Here is a 16,129-nt window from a genome sequence, read left to right as displayed (position 1 = left end):
CGACGGCTTTGCTCTGTTGTTTATCCACCACCACAAACACATTCACACACACACATATACACACATTATATATATTAATATGTGCATTAATCTGGTTAATAACAACTGGTTATTTCCTCTCAGTTCTTCATTCGTGTTTAGCACCAGCTTAAACTCGACTGATGCTCTTGTTCTTCACAGAGAAAGTGAGCTGTAGTTTGTTTGTTGTTTTACAGATGCATCTATAAAAAAACATGAAATGTACAGATCGTAGGAGGTGTTTCCACTGGTGCTGAGAGACTAGCACAGTTATTTGGATATGATTGAATACTGGTCTATTTTTGTCTAAGATATAAAGCTAAAAACTGCAACACTTTTTAAATTTAACTCTTTATAATAGTTAGAAGTTACTCAGAAAAAACAAAAAAATTAACTCTTAGAAACAATTCATGTTTACACCTTTTTGAGAATTAATAATGGACCCCCAAAAAAGGGTAACATCAACACTTGACCGTGATACTACTACTACTACTACTACTACTACTACTACTACTACTACTACTACTACCACCTGTATATTCACTTGTGGACACTTTTGGAAAACAAACCTACAGCTTTGTCCCACTGGCTTTGTCTTGTGGTCTGGCAAAGTCTGGACTGAACCCTTGAAACATTTGTAATAACCTGAATATTTTCTATATTGGGATTAATTGTTTTCATTCACCTTGAGAATGTATATTTTATTTTATATTATAAATACAATAATATTTCCATTTTGTAAGTTCATAAAATAGTTAAACATGCATTTTGCACGGTGTTAAAACCTATAAATATAACAAATCATGACTGATAAACAGCTAAAAATACCCCATAATAAATATATTATTATTTGATTTGAGTGTGCGTGACGTGATGACGTGTGCCAGCTCACGTAGGTATTGGAGGAAATGAAAAAGTAGATAAACTGGCCAAAGGATCCCTAAGCAAAATGAGTGTTGATATGACTGTCAAGAGCAGCAAATCAGAGGCAAAGAGTCTGATCTGGAGACGGATCACTAAAGAGTGACAGAGGCAGTGGGAGACTGGAGTAAAGGGCAGACATCTGTATCAAATTAAAAAAGAGGTGGAGGGTGCAAGGGGGGATGAAATGGTGATCACAAGACTGAGGCTGGGACATTGTGCACTTAACAGGACATTACACATGATAGGGACGGGACTGGACTGTGTGAGGTGTGTCAAGAAGAGGAAGAGACAGTGGAGCATGTATTTTTAAGGTGTAGGGGCTACAATGTAGAACGGGAATCACTGAAGGAGAGCCTGGAAAAACAGGGACATGAAGCATTTTCACTGAGGAGTGTTCTGAGCTGTGGTAGTAAGGGCCAACTAGGAGCAGTGGTAGCCTTTTTAAAGGAGGAGAAGGTGTGTATTATAGGATCTTGAAATAGATTATATTAATTTATTTCATTTCATTTCAATTCAATTCAATTCATTTTATTTTATTTTATTTTATTTTATTTTATTTTATTTTATTTTATTTTATTTTATTTTATTTTATTTTAAATTTTAATTTTAATTTTAATTTTAATTTTAATTTTAATTTTAATTTTAATTTTAATTTTAATTTATTTTTATTTTATTTTATTTTATTTCGCTTCAGATTGTGAGCCTATTCTGTCCCATACTCCGGAACAGTAGGTGGCGGTAATGCTCCTATACAATGTTTGCCAACCGCCGTAAAACAACAAAAAGAAGAAGAAGAAGAAGACGTGATGACGTATGCACGTATGAGAGAACAGCAAAGAGAAGCGCGAAAAATGAGAGACTGCGCCGCGACAGCAACAACTAAAGCTCGTACGAAAACACAGAAGCATAATTGAAAAACACGTTTCAGCGACTGTGAACTTTCCCCCTCTGCCCTGGAGACTGATGAGGACTCGAGGAGAACTCACGGGACTTAAGCACAGCCTGGGGTGAGTTTTCACAAAGTCTGAGAACCGTGCTAAAAAGAGCTAAAGCTAAGCTAAGCTAAAGCTAAAGCTAGCGCCCCGTTTGTGCTGTTTCAGAGTGAGAGGAGACGGACGACCCTGAGAGGAGACAGAGTCTGTACCAGCTTCACAAACCTTCATTTGGACGTCAAAGTGAACAGCAGACTGGTAGGATTATTATTATTATTTTTATTATTATTTTATTTTCCTTTGCATTTTTCATTAAGCTCCAACGCAAAACTGTAAAACTCTAAACCTGCATAACATCAAATCAAGTAATAGTAATAGTGTGGGGAAATTTTATGTTTATTGTATTTATTTTGATTCCTAACAATTTTCCAATATAAGAAAATTCTAAATCGTGTTTCGTGTGTGTTTCTCCTTTGTACACTGTAAAAACAAACACTAAAAATATACACAAAATTATCAAAAGTTAAACGTTCATTTCATTCTGAGTTTCTTGGCATAATAATTATATTCCCTGGAGTTTTTTGTTAAAAAGCTAAACTTTTACCCTAGACAAAAGTTTTATACGTTAGAATGTTTCTTTTACCTTTGGTGTAACTTGAGGTTAAAGGAGTTTATGTAAATTAGTTATTCTTTAATAATAATGAGCTGCTTTGTAAAAGGGTTACACATACTAAAAAGTACACGCTAAAAAGTGAACACGCTAAAAAGTGAACACGCTAAAAAGTGAACACGCTAACAAGAGTGCACGCTAACAAGAGTGCACGCTAACAAGAGTGCACGCTAACAAGAGTGCACGCTAACAAGAGTGCACGCTAACAAGAGTGCACGCTAACAAGAGTGCACGCTAACAAGAGAGCACCCTAACAAGAGAGCACCCTAACAAGAGAGCACCCTAAAAATAATACATACTAAAAAGAGTAAATACTAAAAAGAGTAAATACTAAATCAGATACATACTACAGAGAGTATATATTGAAAAGAGTAAAGTAAAAATCACAGACACAGAGGAACATTTAAATAAATTTATTGATGTGGATCTTTACAGCAGTGACAGTGAGACGATAAAGTGTTACAGCTCACACACACGGAGACAGACTGCTCCACCTACTGGTTGGCTGTGGTATCACATGTCCTTTATTCATAACAAATTATATACACTGTACTTCAATGAAGTGAGACGGGCGCGCTGCGGTTATGGTGAACGATCAAGTGATTTTTGACAGTCTGATGAGGCACACGACGCCCCCTCCAGGTGCATTGTGGGAACGCCCAGAGGAAGACCATAATGAAGTCACCACATGAAAGAGTCGTCGTATCTAAAGACACACGAGAACGTCAGGGCTGAACTGTGAAACGGGTCACGTGACTCGCTCTGGTAACTCACCGTGACCTTTGATCTCTGCTGTCGCTCCCGAACAGCAGCTCGGCCACCACGTCTTCCTGAGCAGAACGCTTTCCGTACCTGGAACGGACAGTGACAAACGCTGAGTACTTAGGGTAAGACGCCACTTTATGAAGAAAAACACAAGAACAATCCATTAGTGCAGTTTATTCAGATCCTTGTGCGTCAGCTGTCCTGCCTCTGTCCTCTGGGGTTTAGGACATGGAGACACCTCTGGACAGAAGTCAGATAATCAGTCAGTCGTCTTACTCCTCTTGAAAACAGCTGTCAGCATAAAGTTTGATCCATTATTTTTACTGTCAAACAAAGTCTAAAGGTTTATTTTGCATCGTGCACATTTGAAGCACCAGGAAAATGCTAAAAACAAAACCTGCACATTCTCAGTTATTTGAATGTTTGATGATTCGCCTCACACTGAGCAGCACAGTCTGTATTTCACTCTGGACATGTTCCGTGTCAATGACCATGTTATCGTCCCATAATAAAGAGCCCCATGCCCCTGAGAACTGCAAATGCAAAACCACACAACCATAGAAGCGGCTCATATCTGTGTGTGTGTGTGACTGTGGAACCTGTGCCTCTTCTTATTTCCCATCAACCACCTGTTCACGTTCATCCCTGCAACGTCCTCATCCAATATTATGGTCGGTTACTCGCGCCTGTGGGAGGGTGAGCGCAGGCGTCCGGTCGCAGCTGTCAGACGAGCGCGTTTATAAGGAAATGTTTTTACTCGTAACGACCAAAACTGAACCTCTGTCTGTGCTTCTGGACCTCATTTTAAACATCTCCTTTTGTATGATGTTTATTCCACTATTCTAATTGTATTTTTTTATTTTCATCCTAGTTTTGCATTAAGGTGACTACAGATGTCACGTTTTAACACTGGTTTACACTTTATCCCATTAAAACCCACTGAAACGCTGCAGTGTATTACATTTTCACAGGTTTTCGTCAAAGTTACTGCGTGACAATATTTAGGAATCATATTTTTCCACGCCGTATGATGCAGTTTCAATAGACACTTCTTTCATTTATGGATATGCGCCGCACCGTCTCATCAGTCAGTCTTCCTCAAACCTTTGTTAGAAGTGGCCTATATAAAAATTAACCCGATTGCAGCAGCTCCTCTCGGAAATATCAATGCCCCATTTGACTTTCATGAATAAGAACAGATCACACGCTGTCTGGAGGTGTGCGCGGCCGGACTCGCTAACTGCATTTGGGACCGTTTTGGCCTCTCTTATTGCTCTGGACCTGTTGGTGTGGAGACTTTGGGAGAAGGGACATAATCCAATCAGCGTCTGTCATCATGTGGGACTCATGTGGCTGCCCCCGGTAAAATATGAGCGCAGAACTGCAATAAGGCTGCAAAATAACCAAGGTGAACATCTACAGTTTATAAACGCGATCAAATGAGTCGTTCCGTTTGGACGTGTGCATTAAGAGTGCGCTCTGTGGGGGTTAAATGTGTTTTTTAGTTTGCGTTCTGTCTTAAGTACGTTTTCTCCTGAGAGGAAAGAGTGGACGCGGGTGATTATTCTGTATTGGTCCATTGCATCACGCAGCCATTTGCAGATCTCCACTGGATTATTCTCATTAACCAGACTGACCCCCGTCGCCCAGAGAGAACGTCTCACCACAGGCCGAGGATCAGACTCTGTTCTAGAGAAAAAGACGTCGTGAACTTCATGTCCTGACACGGCTAATTGCTCATGAATTTGACAATTATTCAAGCAACTGAATAATGTGTAAATGTACGAGAACGCCACCGATGAGAACAATGAGAACAGAATATAAAGTGCTGCTAAACGGCTGATGGGCCACACTGAAGTCTGATCTGTATCTGAGGCGGCGCTGGAGCTGTGAGGTTTTACATTTCATCATTATTATTACTATTATAATTTTTATTAAGATTATGCTATGATGAATGTATGTATTTTTTTAAAGAACCTGTGGATTTTTAAATGTATTATTATTTTATTATTATATTTACTTATTTAATTTATTTTTTTATTAATTTATTTCTTGAAAGAAACTGGATTTTTTAATTTATTATTTTATTTTTAAATTTTTTGTATTATATTATGATGAATATGCTTATTTTTATGAAAGAACATGTTGAGTCCCTATTTTTTACCACAAAAAATGTTCCTAAAATATAAGTAGAGTTAAATGAAAACATAAAAAGACTGAAGACTGTCATTTTCACACTAATAAGATAAAATAAAATGACCATCTTTGAGCCGCGGTAGTGCCCAGTGGGTCGTACCTCTGCCGGGTGATGAGGTTGATGTAGTGTCTCAGGGCGGTGTAATACTTGGCCAGCTCCTCCGGGGGGGCGTCCTCTCCTGGGTTCTCTGGTTTGGGGGGGTACGCGTCAGACAGAGTACTCAGACACATGAGTACACACAGAACTACAGCCACCAGGACTGTCCAGGGCTTCAGCATCATGGCCATCTGAAGGACAACGGCGGAGAAATGTTAGCACGGTTTAGCGTTTTGCAGAATGGAGAATGTTTTTTGTTGTTTAGTGAAGAAATAGAGGGTTGAAGGAAAGGCATCTGACATAATAAATAAAAGAAGTCAAAATATTGTACTGAACTGGACACTTACTATATTTTTTTTATCTGTTAATTCATGAACATATCTCCCATAAAGCATCTTAACATGAGACAGATGTGACGTATCCCCTAAACTTCAGGAAATAAATGCATGAAATAACTGCAATTACGAAACTGTCCCAAGTTTTCACAAGAGGCGTCCAGTCAACACGACAAAATGAAGTGTGAAAAGTGTGGAATAAAATCAATATCTGCATCTCCTCAGGTGAGAAGTGACTTAATGACTGCAGAGTTAAATCTGCTGTCACACCTCCAGAAAAAAAAAACAAAACGCAAAGTGGTCATGGGTGTTGGTTTTAGCAGAAGCTTTTATAAAAGAAAGATAAAAATTAATAAGAACACTGACCCTGTCCGTGGTGCTGAAACCTGAGATCACGTTTGTTTTACATTTTTCTGCTGTAAAATTATTAGTTTTTAATTTAGTCATTTATTTATAACGTCTTCAATGTGTATAAATCAGTAACGTGTGAGATTTTTCGCCAATTTGTTTAAAAAAAATGTTAAATATAAAATATAAATCATATATTTTAAGATACCTCAATGTACTAAAAAAAAAAAGATTAAAATGATTTGCTAAGAAATGCAAAGAAGATTCTGTTCTACTTGTGTTTTATGTGTCGACGTGTAAAAATAAAGTAAAAAGCTGGACTTACTTGAGCGCTGCTGCAGGTGTGGGTGAGATCCGCAGGTGTTTTTGTTTCAGTCGGTGTTTCTCTCGTCCACGTTGTTTCCAAACGTCGAGCATCGCCTCTTATACTTTAGCCCCGTGGAGATGGGAGGGGCGAGCAGCGCGGAGGGTGGGGGGGCAGGTAGGAGGCTCGGTGCGTCAGATTGTGATGATGGAGACATTACTAAGGCTCCACACACAGAGAGATGTGTGTGTGTGTGTGTGTGTGTGCGATGGAGTGAGCAGATGACATTTGGGCCGTCACACAGTCCCGCCTGCAGCCCCTCTCACTCTCACTCCTGCACTAACCACAATCAAACAACTCACAGGGTAAAAACGCAACAATAGTTATCATTTAAATACTTTTAGGATTCACTCATTTCAAGAAAACAACGATCCCAACCTGCTTTTGTCAGATGGATCAGAGACGTTTTGTATTTTTTTTAAATTAGAAAAAAATTAGATGCACTTTAAAGAGAAAAACACAGCAGTTTTTCAAGACCTGGACTCAATTTTTTAATTATTTTGAGGGATGACAAACACCTATAAATGAAGGGAGCACTGATTTTAACTGTACGTTTTTTTATTTATTTATTTATTTTTTTCAAATTCTGTATTAGTAATATTATTGATATTATTGCTGTTTATTTAATTAATTTTTTATTACGCATTTATTTTCAGTACTGTATATTTCATCCTTGCTTTGCTTCTTTTTTATTTTATTTTTTTTTTATTTGTAATACCATTATTTCCAGAACACAATAATGATACAATTGTAAATCTGTTGTTCACTCCTCGTAATGATGTATCAATTGTGTGATGTAAGAGGATGTTCTTGCTTAAATAATTAAATAAATACTTACTTATTTACTTATTTATAGGACAATCTCTCTTCCCAAACCGGAACCAAAACCAGTTCAGGAGACCCATTTAAACCCACTGTGGCCCAATCCCATGCGAGAGAAAACACTTAAATCATGAAAAGCATACCTCTTCACAAATACAAATAAAATACGTTTACATAATATTTATTTTTTCATTTTTATTTACTTTTGAGAAACAGCAGCACCATCTTTGTTACTTGCTCAGCTGAAAACCCCCCAAAATAAAATAAAAAACATAAATTCTGTGTGTAATGAGCAGAAGTTAATGCTGTTTGTGCATCACACGTACCTGGAATAAACAATTCAATATTGTTTTTGATTATGACTCCCCTTAGAGAGCGACTGTGGGATAAAAACAACAAAATAAAACACTAATATCTGGTTTAAATTCTATAATTGCACTTAAAGAGTAGAAGGTTCCAATACTTTCTACTGCTCCTCAACACAGGACACAAGGACATTTATGTAAAAACAATGGTTATGTCTGATGTGTTTGATATGGAGCCATGTTCTTTTCTAATTGCTGTATTTTTTAATGTGCTTTAAGTTTGGACATTTGGGAGGAGTTTGTTAGAAAATGTTTATTCTGGAGCTGCAGTGAAACGTTTAATGTTTCTATATCACACAAAATGGACTCGTGTGAAGCTTTGAGTCTTGTTCTAATCACCTCGTCAAAAAAGGACCTGGAGTTGTGTTTTGTTTCATTCACACGTGTTTGAGTCACTTTATTATTAGTCTGAAACATCTCTAAACCTCAAAATGCTCCGTTTCGCCTTGTGATGTCATGAAGTGGTAGTTCAAGTTAACAGCTCCTTTTACCTTTAGTTGAGTAGAGATGTGCAATTCCAGAAGCTCAAATGATCCAGATGATTCTATAAATGAAGGTGTGTGGAGTTTAAAAACACAGTGGAGCACTTCCTGTTTTTACCACTTGATGACATCACAAGGTGGACCAGAGTGTTTTCCATCTGAGAGAAGAACTCAGCCTAAATATATAAAGTATAGTTTTAATATCAGCTCTTTAAAATGCTACTTAAATGAATTGGTCACTGCCCAAACTCACATCATTAAAACCACGAGTGCGACTGAAGTGACGTCGTTTCTCCGGAGAGTTCTTTGACGCGCGTGTGTGACCTCTTTGATGATTTCCCGTAGTCTTCCATGATGACGCGTCTGCCGCTCTCTCCTCCTCGTCCATTGACTTTAGTGACATCAGAGCCGTGAGGTTCTGACGCCACAGTGGGCCCGTCCAGTGGGTCGGTCCAGTGGGTCGCTCCGTTTGAACGCCGCTCCGGGCCACGTCTGCGACTGGGGAGCACTTCACTGTGTGGGTACACGAAGAGAAAGAAAAACGATTATGATCTGGTTTATGCAGTGAGGCTTTGAGGAGAATAGGCTGAGGACCACAGACCCACACTGCCATCTTAGATTTATGTTATTAAGACGTAAAAGCCTCAAATCATGATTTAAAACTGACGGATTTGCCCAGTTTATACATTATTTACATTGGAGTTTATATATATTTTTTTTACATTGCAACTAAATCCAATATGGCAGTAACTACATGTCTTTCAAAAAACATTTCTTTAGTTTCTTTGTCTTTATTTATACAGAGGAACCCAATGAGAGCAGCTGGGATCTTTTCATTAAAATACAACACAAGTAGAAAAACTGCTTTTACACCAATTGTCTTCTCTTTTTAATGTTAATTGTCTTCTGTTTTTAATGTCTTTTTTACTGTAGCACTTTGAGATTTGTTGTTCGAATGTAAAGTGCGTTATAAATAAAATGTATTATTATTATTAAAAAAACTAAACAAGTCCAGGTCCATATGAAACATTAAAACAGGAGTAATGAGTGTAACGGATCATTACCAGATCATAAAATTGTAATTGTGTCGTAAACATGTCCAGTTTTGCTTTTCTTTGGAGTATGTTCCATTTTTGTGAAGCCAAACAGTTAAAAGCCTCTTTCCCATCTCAGTCCTGGTGCTCGTCTTTAGACTTAAACAGTCACGTGATCAAGGATTAAACGTTCTGTGTCAATGACTAACAAACAGGCGATGTATTTTGGCAGGTTTTGAAGTAGTTCCTTATAGATAAACTTCCTGACGCCTTAAAAACATCACACATTTTCTCTTTAGAATCTTACAACGGCTGAACCTCATGAAATATCAGTTGAGGATCTGACTGTCCTCCAGAACTCGATCAGCGCAGACATGAAGTAAGAAGTTTTTTGCCTTTCTCACAGCAGATAAACATTTACTCTTCTTTCTGTGGATTAAAGCCCAGTCCAAACCTGACCTCGTCGTGTTGGTGCAGTTTTCCAGCTGCATTTCTTTCTCTAATTGAACAATTTCTGAGTTCGACCAAGGATTGTTAGTTTTTCATTCTATTTTTTCTCTTTTTTTTTGGCATTTCAGTCTACAATGTCATAAAATGTATTAATAAAACAGTTTAAAGCCACTTCAGGGTCAGTGAACGCTGACGTTAGCCTGATGTCACTGAAGTACAGGTCACACATGAAGAGCAGGTCACGGAAATGTTTATACTTATATTCTCATCTTTAATTATTTGGGATAATCCAAAACATCCAGATGCCTTTTTCTGCTCGATTCAGATTATTATTTCTATTTATCCAAAGCAATTTAAAACAACAACAAAAAATATAAATAAATAATAAAAAATAAAAAAATAAATAAATAAATCCAAATCATAATAAAAAAAAAAAAAAAAAAAAAAGGAATAAATAAAAAAATCTTTCTTTTTTTTCTGAGATCCTGGGGTCAATAAAATATAAACATAAAGATGATTACTTATAATTAGTTGTCTCCTAAAAGCTCATACTGTCTGTTCTTGAGGTATTGTGTTGCAAACGACGTAAATGAATATGATCTTAATTTGTAATGTTTACCAGACGTGTGACGGCAGAGTTCAGCAGGAATAATATGTGAATATATGATATGAAATCCACACCAGCCGCGCAATTTAAAAGATTAATAACAACTGAAACAATCGTTATACTTTAGCTCTGTGTAATGTAAAACCATCTAATATTCACCCAATTAAAACTGATATCATTTTTCATACGATGATCAAATAAGTATAATTAATGTGAGACGTGACTCCATGGTAAATCTGAAAACATTTGAAGTGGCACAATGGAAGTCTTAATGTTCTGTTGTAGATAATATTACACACGTCAATAGCAGTCTGTTCAAACATGCCCTTGATTAGCCTTTTAAACGAGCACGGGAGCGGACGGCCTGTGGGTCTCCGAGCGCCTGATATGAGGTTAAAAGTGTTTGCTGAAGCCAATGCTCTGGAGTTCCTTCCTTAAATGTTAGAACGTTTATAAGAGCACTTTATTGGTTATGGATCATGGGTGCACTTTCACAGAATCACCACACAACAGTTTACTCTCCAGATTAAGCAGGTGATATGACTCCTGCAAATGAGGGGTTAGGTTTTTTTAAGCTGAAAATGACCTCGTAATGACATATTTTAGCTGTAATGTAGCGTCCAGGCTCGTTGTTTTGAAACGAGCTGTTTATGAGACAAACGTGAGGCTTCGAGCTGCTTTAGCGTCTTAAGATCGAGTCTCAGTTCTCCGTTCATTTGCTGACTGTCTCTCCTCACTCTTTATCCCAGTTCTGTACTACTTCCTGTTCCTAAAACCTGTGTAAACTAAACCACTCAGGTCTGTCGGCCCTTTAGGTGGCGCTGTGGCTGAGTGACTAGTCGCACAGCAAAAAGGTTCCAGATTTGATGAGGTTTGGAACGCTGCACTCTCCTCTAGAGGGCGCCCTAGTGACTTGAGTTGTTTTTTCTGAGCTCAGTGAGACAAACTTTCTTAGAGGAGGACTAGTAATATTATCGATTATCCACGTAGATGTGTTGCGTTTGCACGTTTAGATGTCTCCATCCCTTCCCTGGGCAGACCTGGAACACTTTGATGTCCCAGCGGAGGAACTAGAGGACGTGTCTGGGGTGAGGGAAGTCTGGGAGTCCCTGCTTAGACTTCAACCCCAGCGACCCAGCCCTAGATAAGAGGAACAAAATAGATGGATGGATTTTATAGGCATCTAACCGTATCTCATCTAAGGTCTGCCGTGGCTCTCATAAACTCAATTTCTTGTGATGGCTAAAAGTCGAAGCTCTCTGGTGTTTTTGTTTTGTAAAAGCAGCTCACAGGAGGAAAAGGTTGAAGACCCCTGCTATAGAGCCACGTAACGTCTCAAGTTTGACCCGTTTTATTTCACCAGCGAAGACAGAAATGATGGAAAACCAAATCAAACAAGGAATCAACTTTGGACTCAGTATTTTTGATTTATTCTAAAACATTCGTGGTCTCGCAGTTGGACTCTCTGCTCTCGCTCTGCTACAAACATCTCAGAGAGGCTTCATCACAAAAAAGAAATTAACGCTTGATCGAACCTTGATCAAGAAGAACCTTACAACACGTCATAACTGTTTTAAAATTTCTATGGTAAAATGTGCCTTTTACAGTCAGAGTGCGTTATTCTCTAGAACGTCCTGATTATAGATTTACTTGATATTATTCAGTTTAACTTTACACACATGCTACTGTAAATCTGTCTGGTTCATGAGGCTGATGTAGAATTGTGTTGAGCAAATCTTTTTTTCCTGTAAAAGAACTTTCATAATGAGACCCATTATCTTCTTTATTATCGTGATTATTCCCACAGATTAGTTTTTTATCCAAATGAAAAGTGAACACAGCTCGAGTCTGTGAGCGCGTTCTGGACTTCACATATGGAGCTTGCTCATCACTGATCAGCTGTCACATTTTTTTGTCATTGTGAATTTACAAAACATTTTACAAATTGATCTGGTTATATAATCTTTTGTTGCTGTCAAACAAAAAAAAGGGGGTTTGGCTTTATTGCACATATTGTAAATTGTTTAATTACCATCCATCCATTTTCTCTTATCTGGGGCAGCGGTTTAAACAGGGACTTCCCTCAACTCGGTCAAGACCCCCACCTTCAACTGCCGCCCAGATCTCTGCACCGGCCCCTCATTGACCCTCCGCAGGTGGTGGGTCCACGGGAGGACAATCCCACATTGCTCCTTTGGGATGTGTCCGACGGCCCCATGGTTAAAGGCCCGACCATCACGTTAAGGGAAAATGTAGATGTAAAAGAGGAGATTTGCAATAACTACATCACTGTGATTAGATCTTAAACACACTTACAAAGCTGCAGTCCGTAACTTTTCAGGTGGTTTCTGGGATTTTATTGCATTGCCCAAACTGTGGCCCGGGGGCTAAATGCGGCCCTCAGACCAATTTTTCTTAGCACTCAAGCTTCCACGTGAAAAGTACTTTTTACTGTATATTTTTGTCTATTTACTTTAACAAGCCCATCTCAAATATTTGTGTCCCGTTGAGGATGTAAGCTTGAATAAAGGTCTAGTAGTTCAGTCTAACTTGTAATAATAACACAGATTTGAAGTATTCACTGTATTTGCGACCAGTCTGTGGTCCTCAATCAGGCCTTAGCTTTGTCTGTGTTTTAATATGTGGCCCTTAATGAGAAACGTTTGGACACCCCTGACCTAGAATGTTCCTCAGAAGAGCATTTAACTCATCCAGCACTTAGATTACAGGTGTTTTTATGCTCACAAATGTCTTAAAAAACGTGTACTCTCCAGGTGAGTGGGGCAGCCTCCTCTCGACCTCCTGTATTTAACATCTCAATGGACACAGATACGTTTAATGCTGTGAGAAACATTCCAGACAAAGCTTTGACATCTCGGAGACCAGCAGGAGACGGGGCTCATTAGAAAATTTGCACTGTACATTTTCGCTAGCTTGTTTTATTCTCTTTTAGTTGTAAGATCTTGTCATTGTTGGTGTATCAGCCTCCACAGTCGGTGTTTAAGCTGCGTAAAAGCACGTCTTGGGACCGGACTTAAAGATTAGCATTTGATATAAACTCTACATGCATCACATCAGCTGCAAGATTTGTTTTAAATAAAAATAAAACAGGAGAATCGGTATCAAAATGTAGTTATAGCACAGTATTCACATCATGAACCTGTGCGTGTCAGGGGGATTCTTACATTTTGCCGTAAATCTTAAAAGTAGCTTGATGTGCGTGTGTCGAATCGTATGGACGTATTTGTGTAAAGGTTAGCTGGAGGGAAGCGTCTGGGGAGAGTGGCAGGAAACATTTAGGCAGCGCTGATAAAACAACAGCCATCGGAAACATCAGCAAATGTATCTAAACACGAGCTGATAATTACACTGGAGACAGATAAGACGCATCGCCTGTCAGGAGGACACCGCTCACCCGCTCTATCTGGATCTGACAGGACGCACTCACGGTCAGATAAACATTACTCACAAATGCGTCTTAATGGCGTAGAGAAATGTAAATGTAAATAAACTGTAAACATTGACGTCTGCGGTCGTTTAAAAACAACCACAGCTGACCACGCGCTGGACAGTGACCCCCAAAACACTCACTAAAAACAAAAGACACTCAATAAAACAAGACACTTCAGCCAATGTGTTTATGCTGAATAAACGTCTTGGGAACCCGCTGGAGGAGCTGGAGGACGTGTCTGGGGTGAGGGAAGTCTGGGAGTCCCTGCTCAGACTGATGCCCCCGCGACTTTCCCCCAGATAAGAGGAAGAAAATGGATAGAAGGACGATTTATTACTATATTACGTTTATTAACAGCATGCTCTGATACTGCTTGGATATTGTGAGTGGACATCGAATTAAATATAACACTAAATTAAACAAACCAACACCACCACTGGACAGATGATTTACCAAACTTTGAATTGTCTTTTACAATTATCACCTTTATTAGCTTCTTTTTGTGTTTTTTTTTTTTGCCTTTTTGCTGCTATTGTGACGCCAGGAATCAGCTGTTACTGACGTGAGCGCCCGATAGCCGACTCTAAAAGTTAATCCAGCAAAAAAGACTGTTACGGGCCAGTCCTTTTTTGTGTTTGGCCCTGCCTCCACGCACATCCACCCACCAGCTGATGAGCCGCACCCGGTCTGCAGCGAGCACCTGGAGGATAAAAGCCTGATCCTCTGCTGCAGCCATTTTTACTTATTTTGTAGTTTATTTGTGTATTATCTGGTTTGATTTGTACATTTTTGCAATATTATTTTTGTAACCACGTCTCCACACTCCCGTTTTGTTCCACACCCCACCCGAGATCTCCGTGTATATGTTGTTCTTTTGTCTGAATTTACCCACAGAAGCTTTAAAAAGGTCAACCTCAGTGGAGACAAACAGGCGAATTCCCCCAAACGAAGTATTTTTTAGCAATTAAACAAGACTGAATACACAAAAGATCAGTTTAAACAGTCAAATATTCCAAGAAAAGCAATAATTTTTTCATGAGACGAGGATGGGACAGACTCTCTACCCCAAAACCTTTAGTGCTCCTTTAAATACAGTGTGTTCTGATAAATCTATAAACAGAAAATAGTTTTGGAAGGCTAATGCGTGTTTGCTAAAAGTAAAATCCTTCTTGCCAACAGTTTGCTAATTACATTAAACCCGACAAAATAATAATCCCTCGCAAAATTGAATTAGCAGTTATTGTTAATTAAAGTGGTGCCGTCGTTAAATTGAATTGTGCAGTTTTAATATCCACAATGTGCCTTTCATTTATACACGTGCCGACCTCGTTTTGACAGACTTCTCTGGACAGAAGATCCGACGTCACTGTGGCACCAAAACAATTCCTTAGACCAAGAAATATCAAATCAAAGGGAGGGCAGCAGGTTAAAGAACTGCACAAGAGCCGTGGGGAAGCGGAAATCAATAAAACTCATTTTCGGCATCGATTTAACGGCAACCAGGAAGTCAACTCAAAAAACAGTTGCATCGATTTAACAACATCAAAAACTAAAACACCTCAAAAACCAGGAAGTCGACTCCAGAAACGGCTACAACAGTAAAAATACAAATGTTCATAAGTCTAATTTAATTAATTTGTTGGCAGCAGTAGTTTTATTTCAGTTTTCTAATTATTTTTGCAATTTTTTTTAATAGATTTAATTTGCATTTGCCTTAAGACTATTAAATACAAAATATATAAATACTATTAAAATTGCTACTTATAAAAAAGTGTAAGAAAAAAAAAAAACTCCACACACCTTAATTCAAATCAAGTAAAAGAAGCAAAAAATACTCGAAATGTAAAAATATCACATGAAAAAAATCTACTAAAGTAAAAGTGTAATGTATCTGTTTAAAAATGTGCTTTAAGAGTAAAAGGCAGAAGTATTTCACACAGATTTCCAGGTCTAATAAAGCTCCAGATTCAGTGATTTTGATAAAGATTTGAGCTGAATTTAGTTCATAAACAGAAAAAAACTGAATCGATTGTTTTTTTCCCCCCAGTTTTTCCAGTTTTTGGCTGAAACTGAACTTGATTTAAACATAAACCTTCAGCCTTTTCATCAGATCTCAGACAATAATAAAGACTTTTACATTTTAGGCCAGTTAAAAAAAGTAGTGCAGTAGAAAGTACAGATACTGCTCTCAAAAGTACTGAGGTAAAAGTAAAAATTACACACTTAACCGTATAGTGCTGCATAGTGTTGTAGATTTTCCATTACTGTA

At 38.2% G+C, this 16,129-nt stretch overlaps 1 protein-coding gene across 1 annotated transcript; it reads right to left on the bottom strand.

The window, feature by feature from the left end:
• Positions 1 to 2,942: 2,942 nt before the first annotated feature.
• pyya (peptide YYa) lies at positions 2,943 to 6,668 on the bottom strand. Its single transcript, XM_033971571.1, has 4 exons — positions 6,611 to 6,668; positions 5,606 to 5,793; positions 3,319 to 3,396; positions 2,943 to 3,250 (listed from the first exon to the last, which is right to left on the bottom strand). Exons 2-4 carry the CDS (start codon positions 5,791 to 5,793, stop codon positions 3,226 to 3,228), a joined length of 291 nt encoding a protein of 96 aa, XP_033827462.1. The 5' UTR covers positions 6,611 to 6,668; the 3' UTR covers positions 2,943 to 3,225.
• Positions 6,669 to 16,129: the final 9,461 nt, after the last annotated feature.

The sequence above is a fragment of the Periophthalmus magnuspinnatus genome, chromosome 8 (assembly GCF_009829125.3).
Source record: "Periophthalmus magnuspinnatus isolate fPerMag1 chromosome 8, fPerMag1.2.pri, whole genome shotgun sequence".
NCBI lineage: Eukaryota > Metazoa > Chordata > Actinopteri > Gobiiformes > Gobiidae > Periophthalmus > Periophthalmus magnuspinnatus.
The sequence above is the reverse complement of the archived record's forward strand: the minus strand, read 5'-3'. Positions and strand labels throughout refer to the sequence as shown.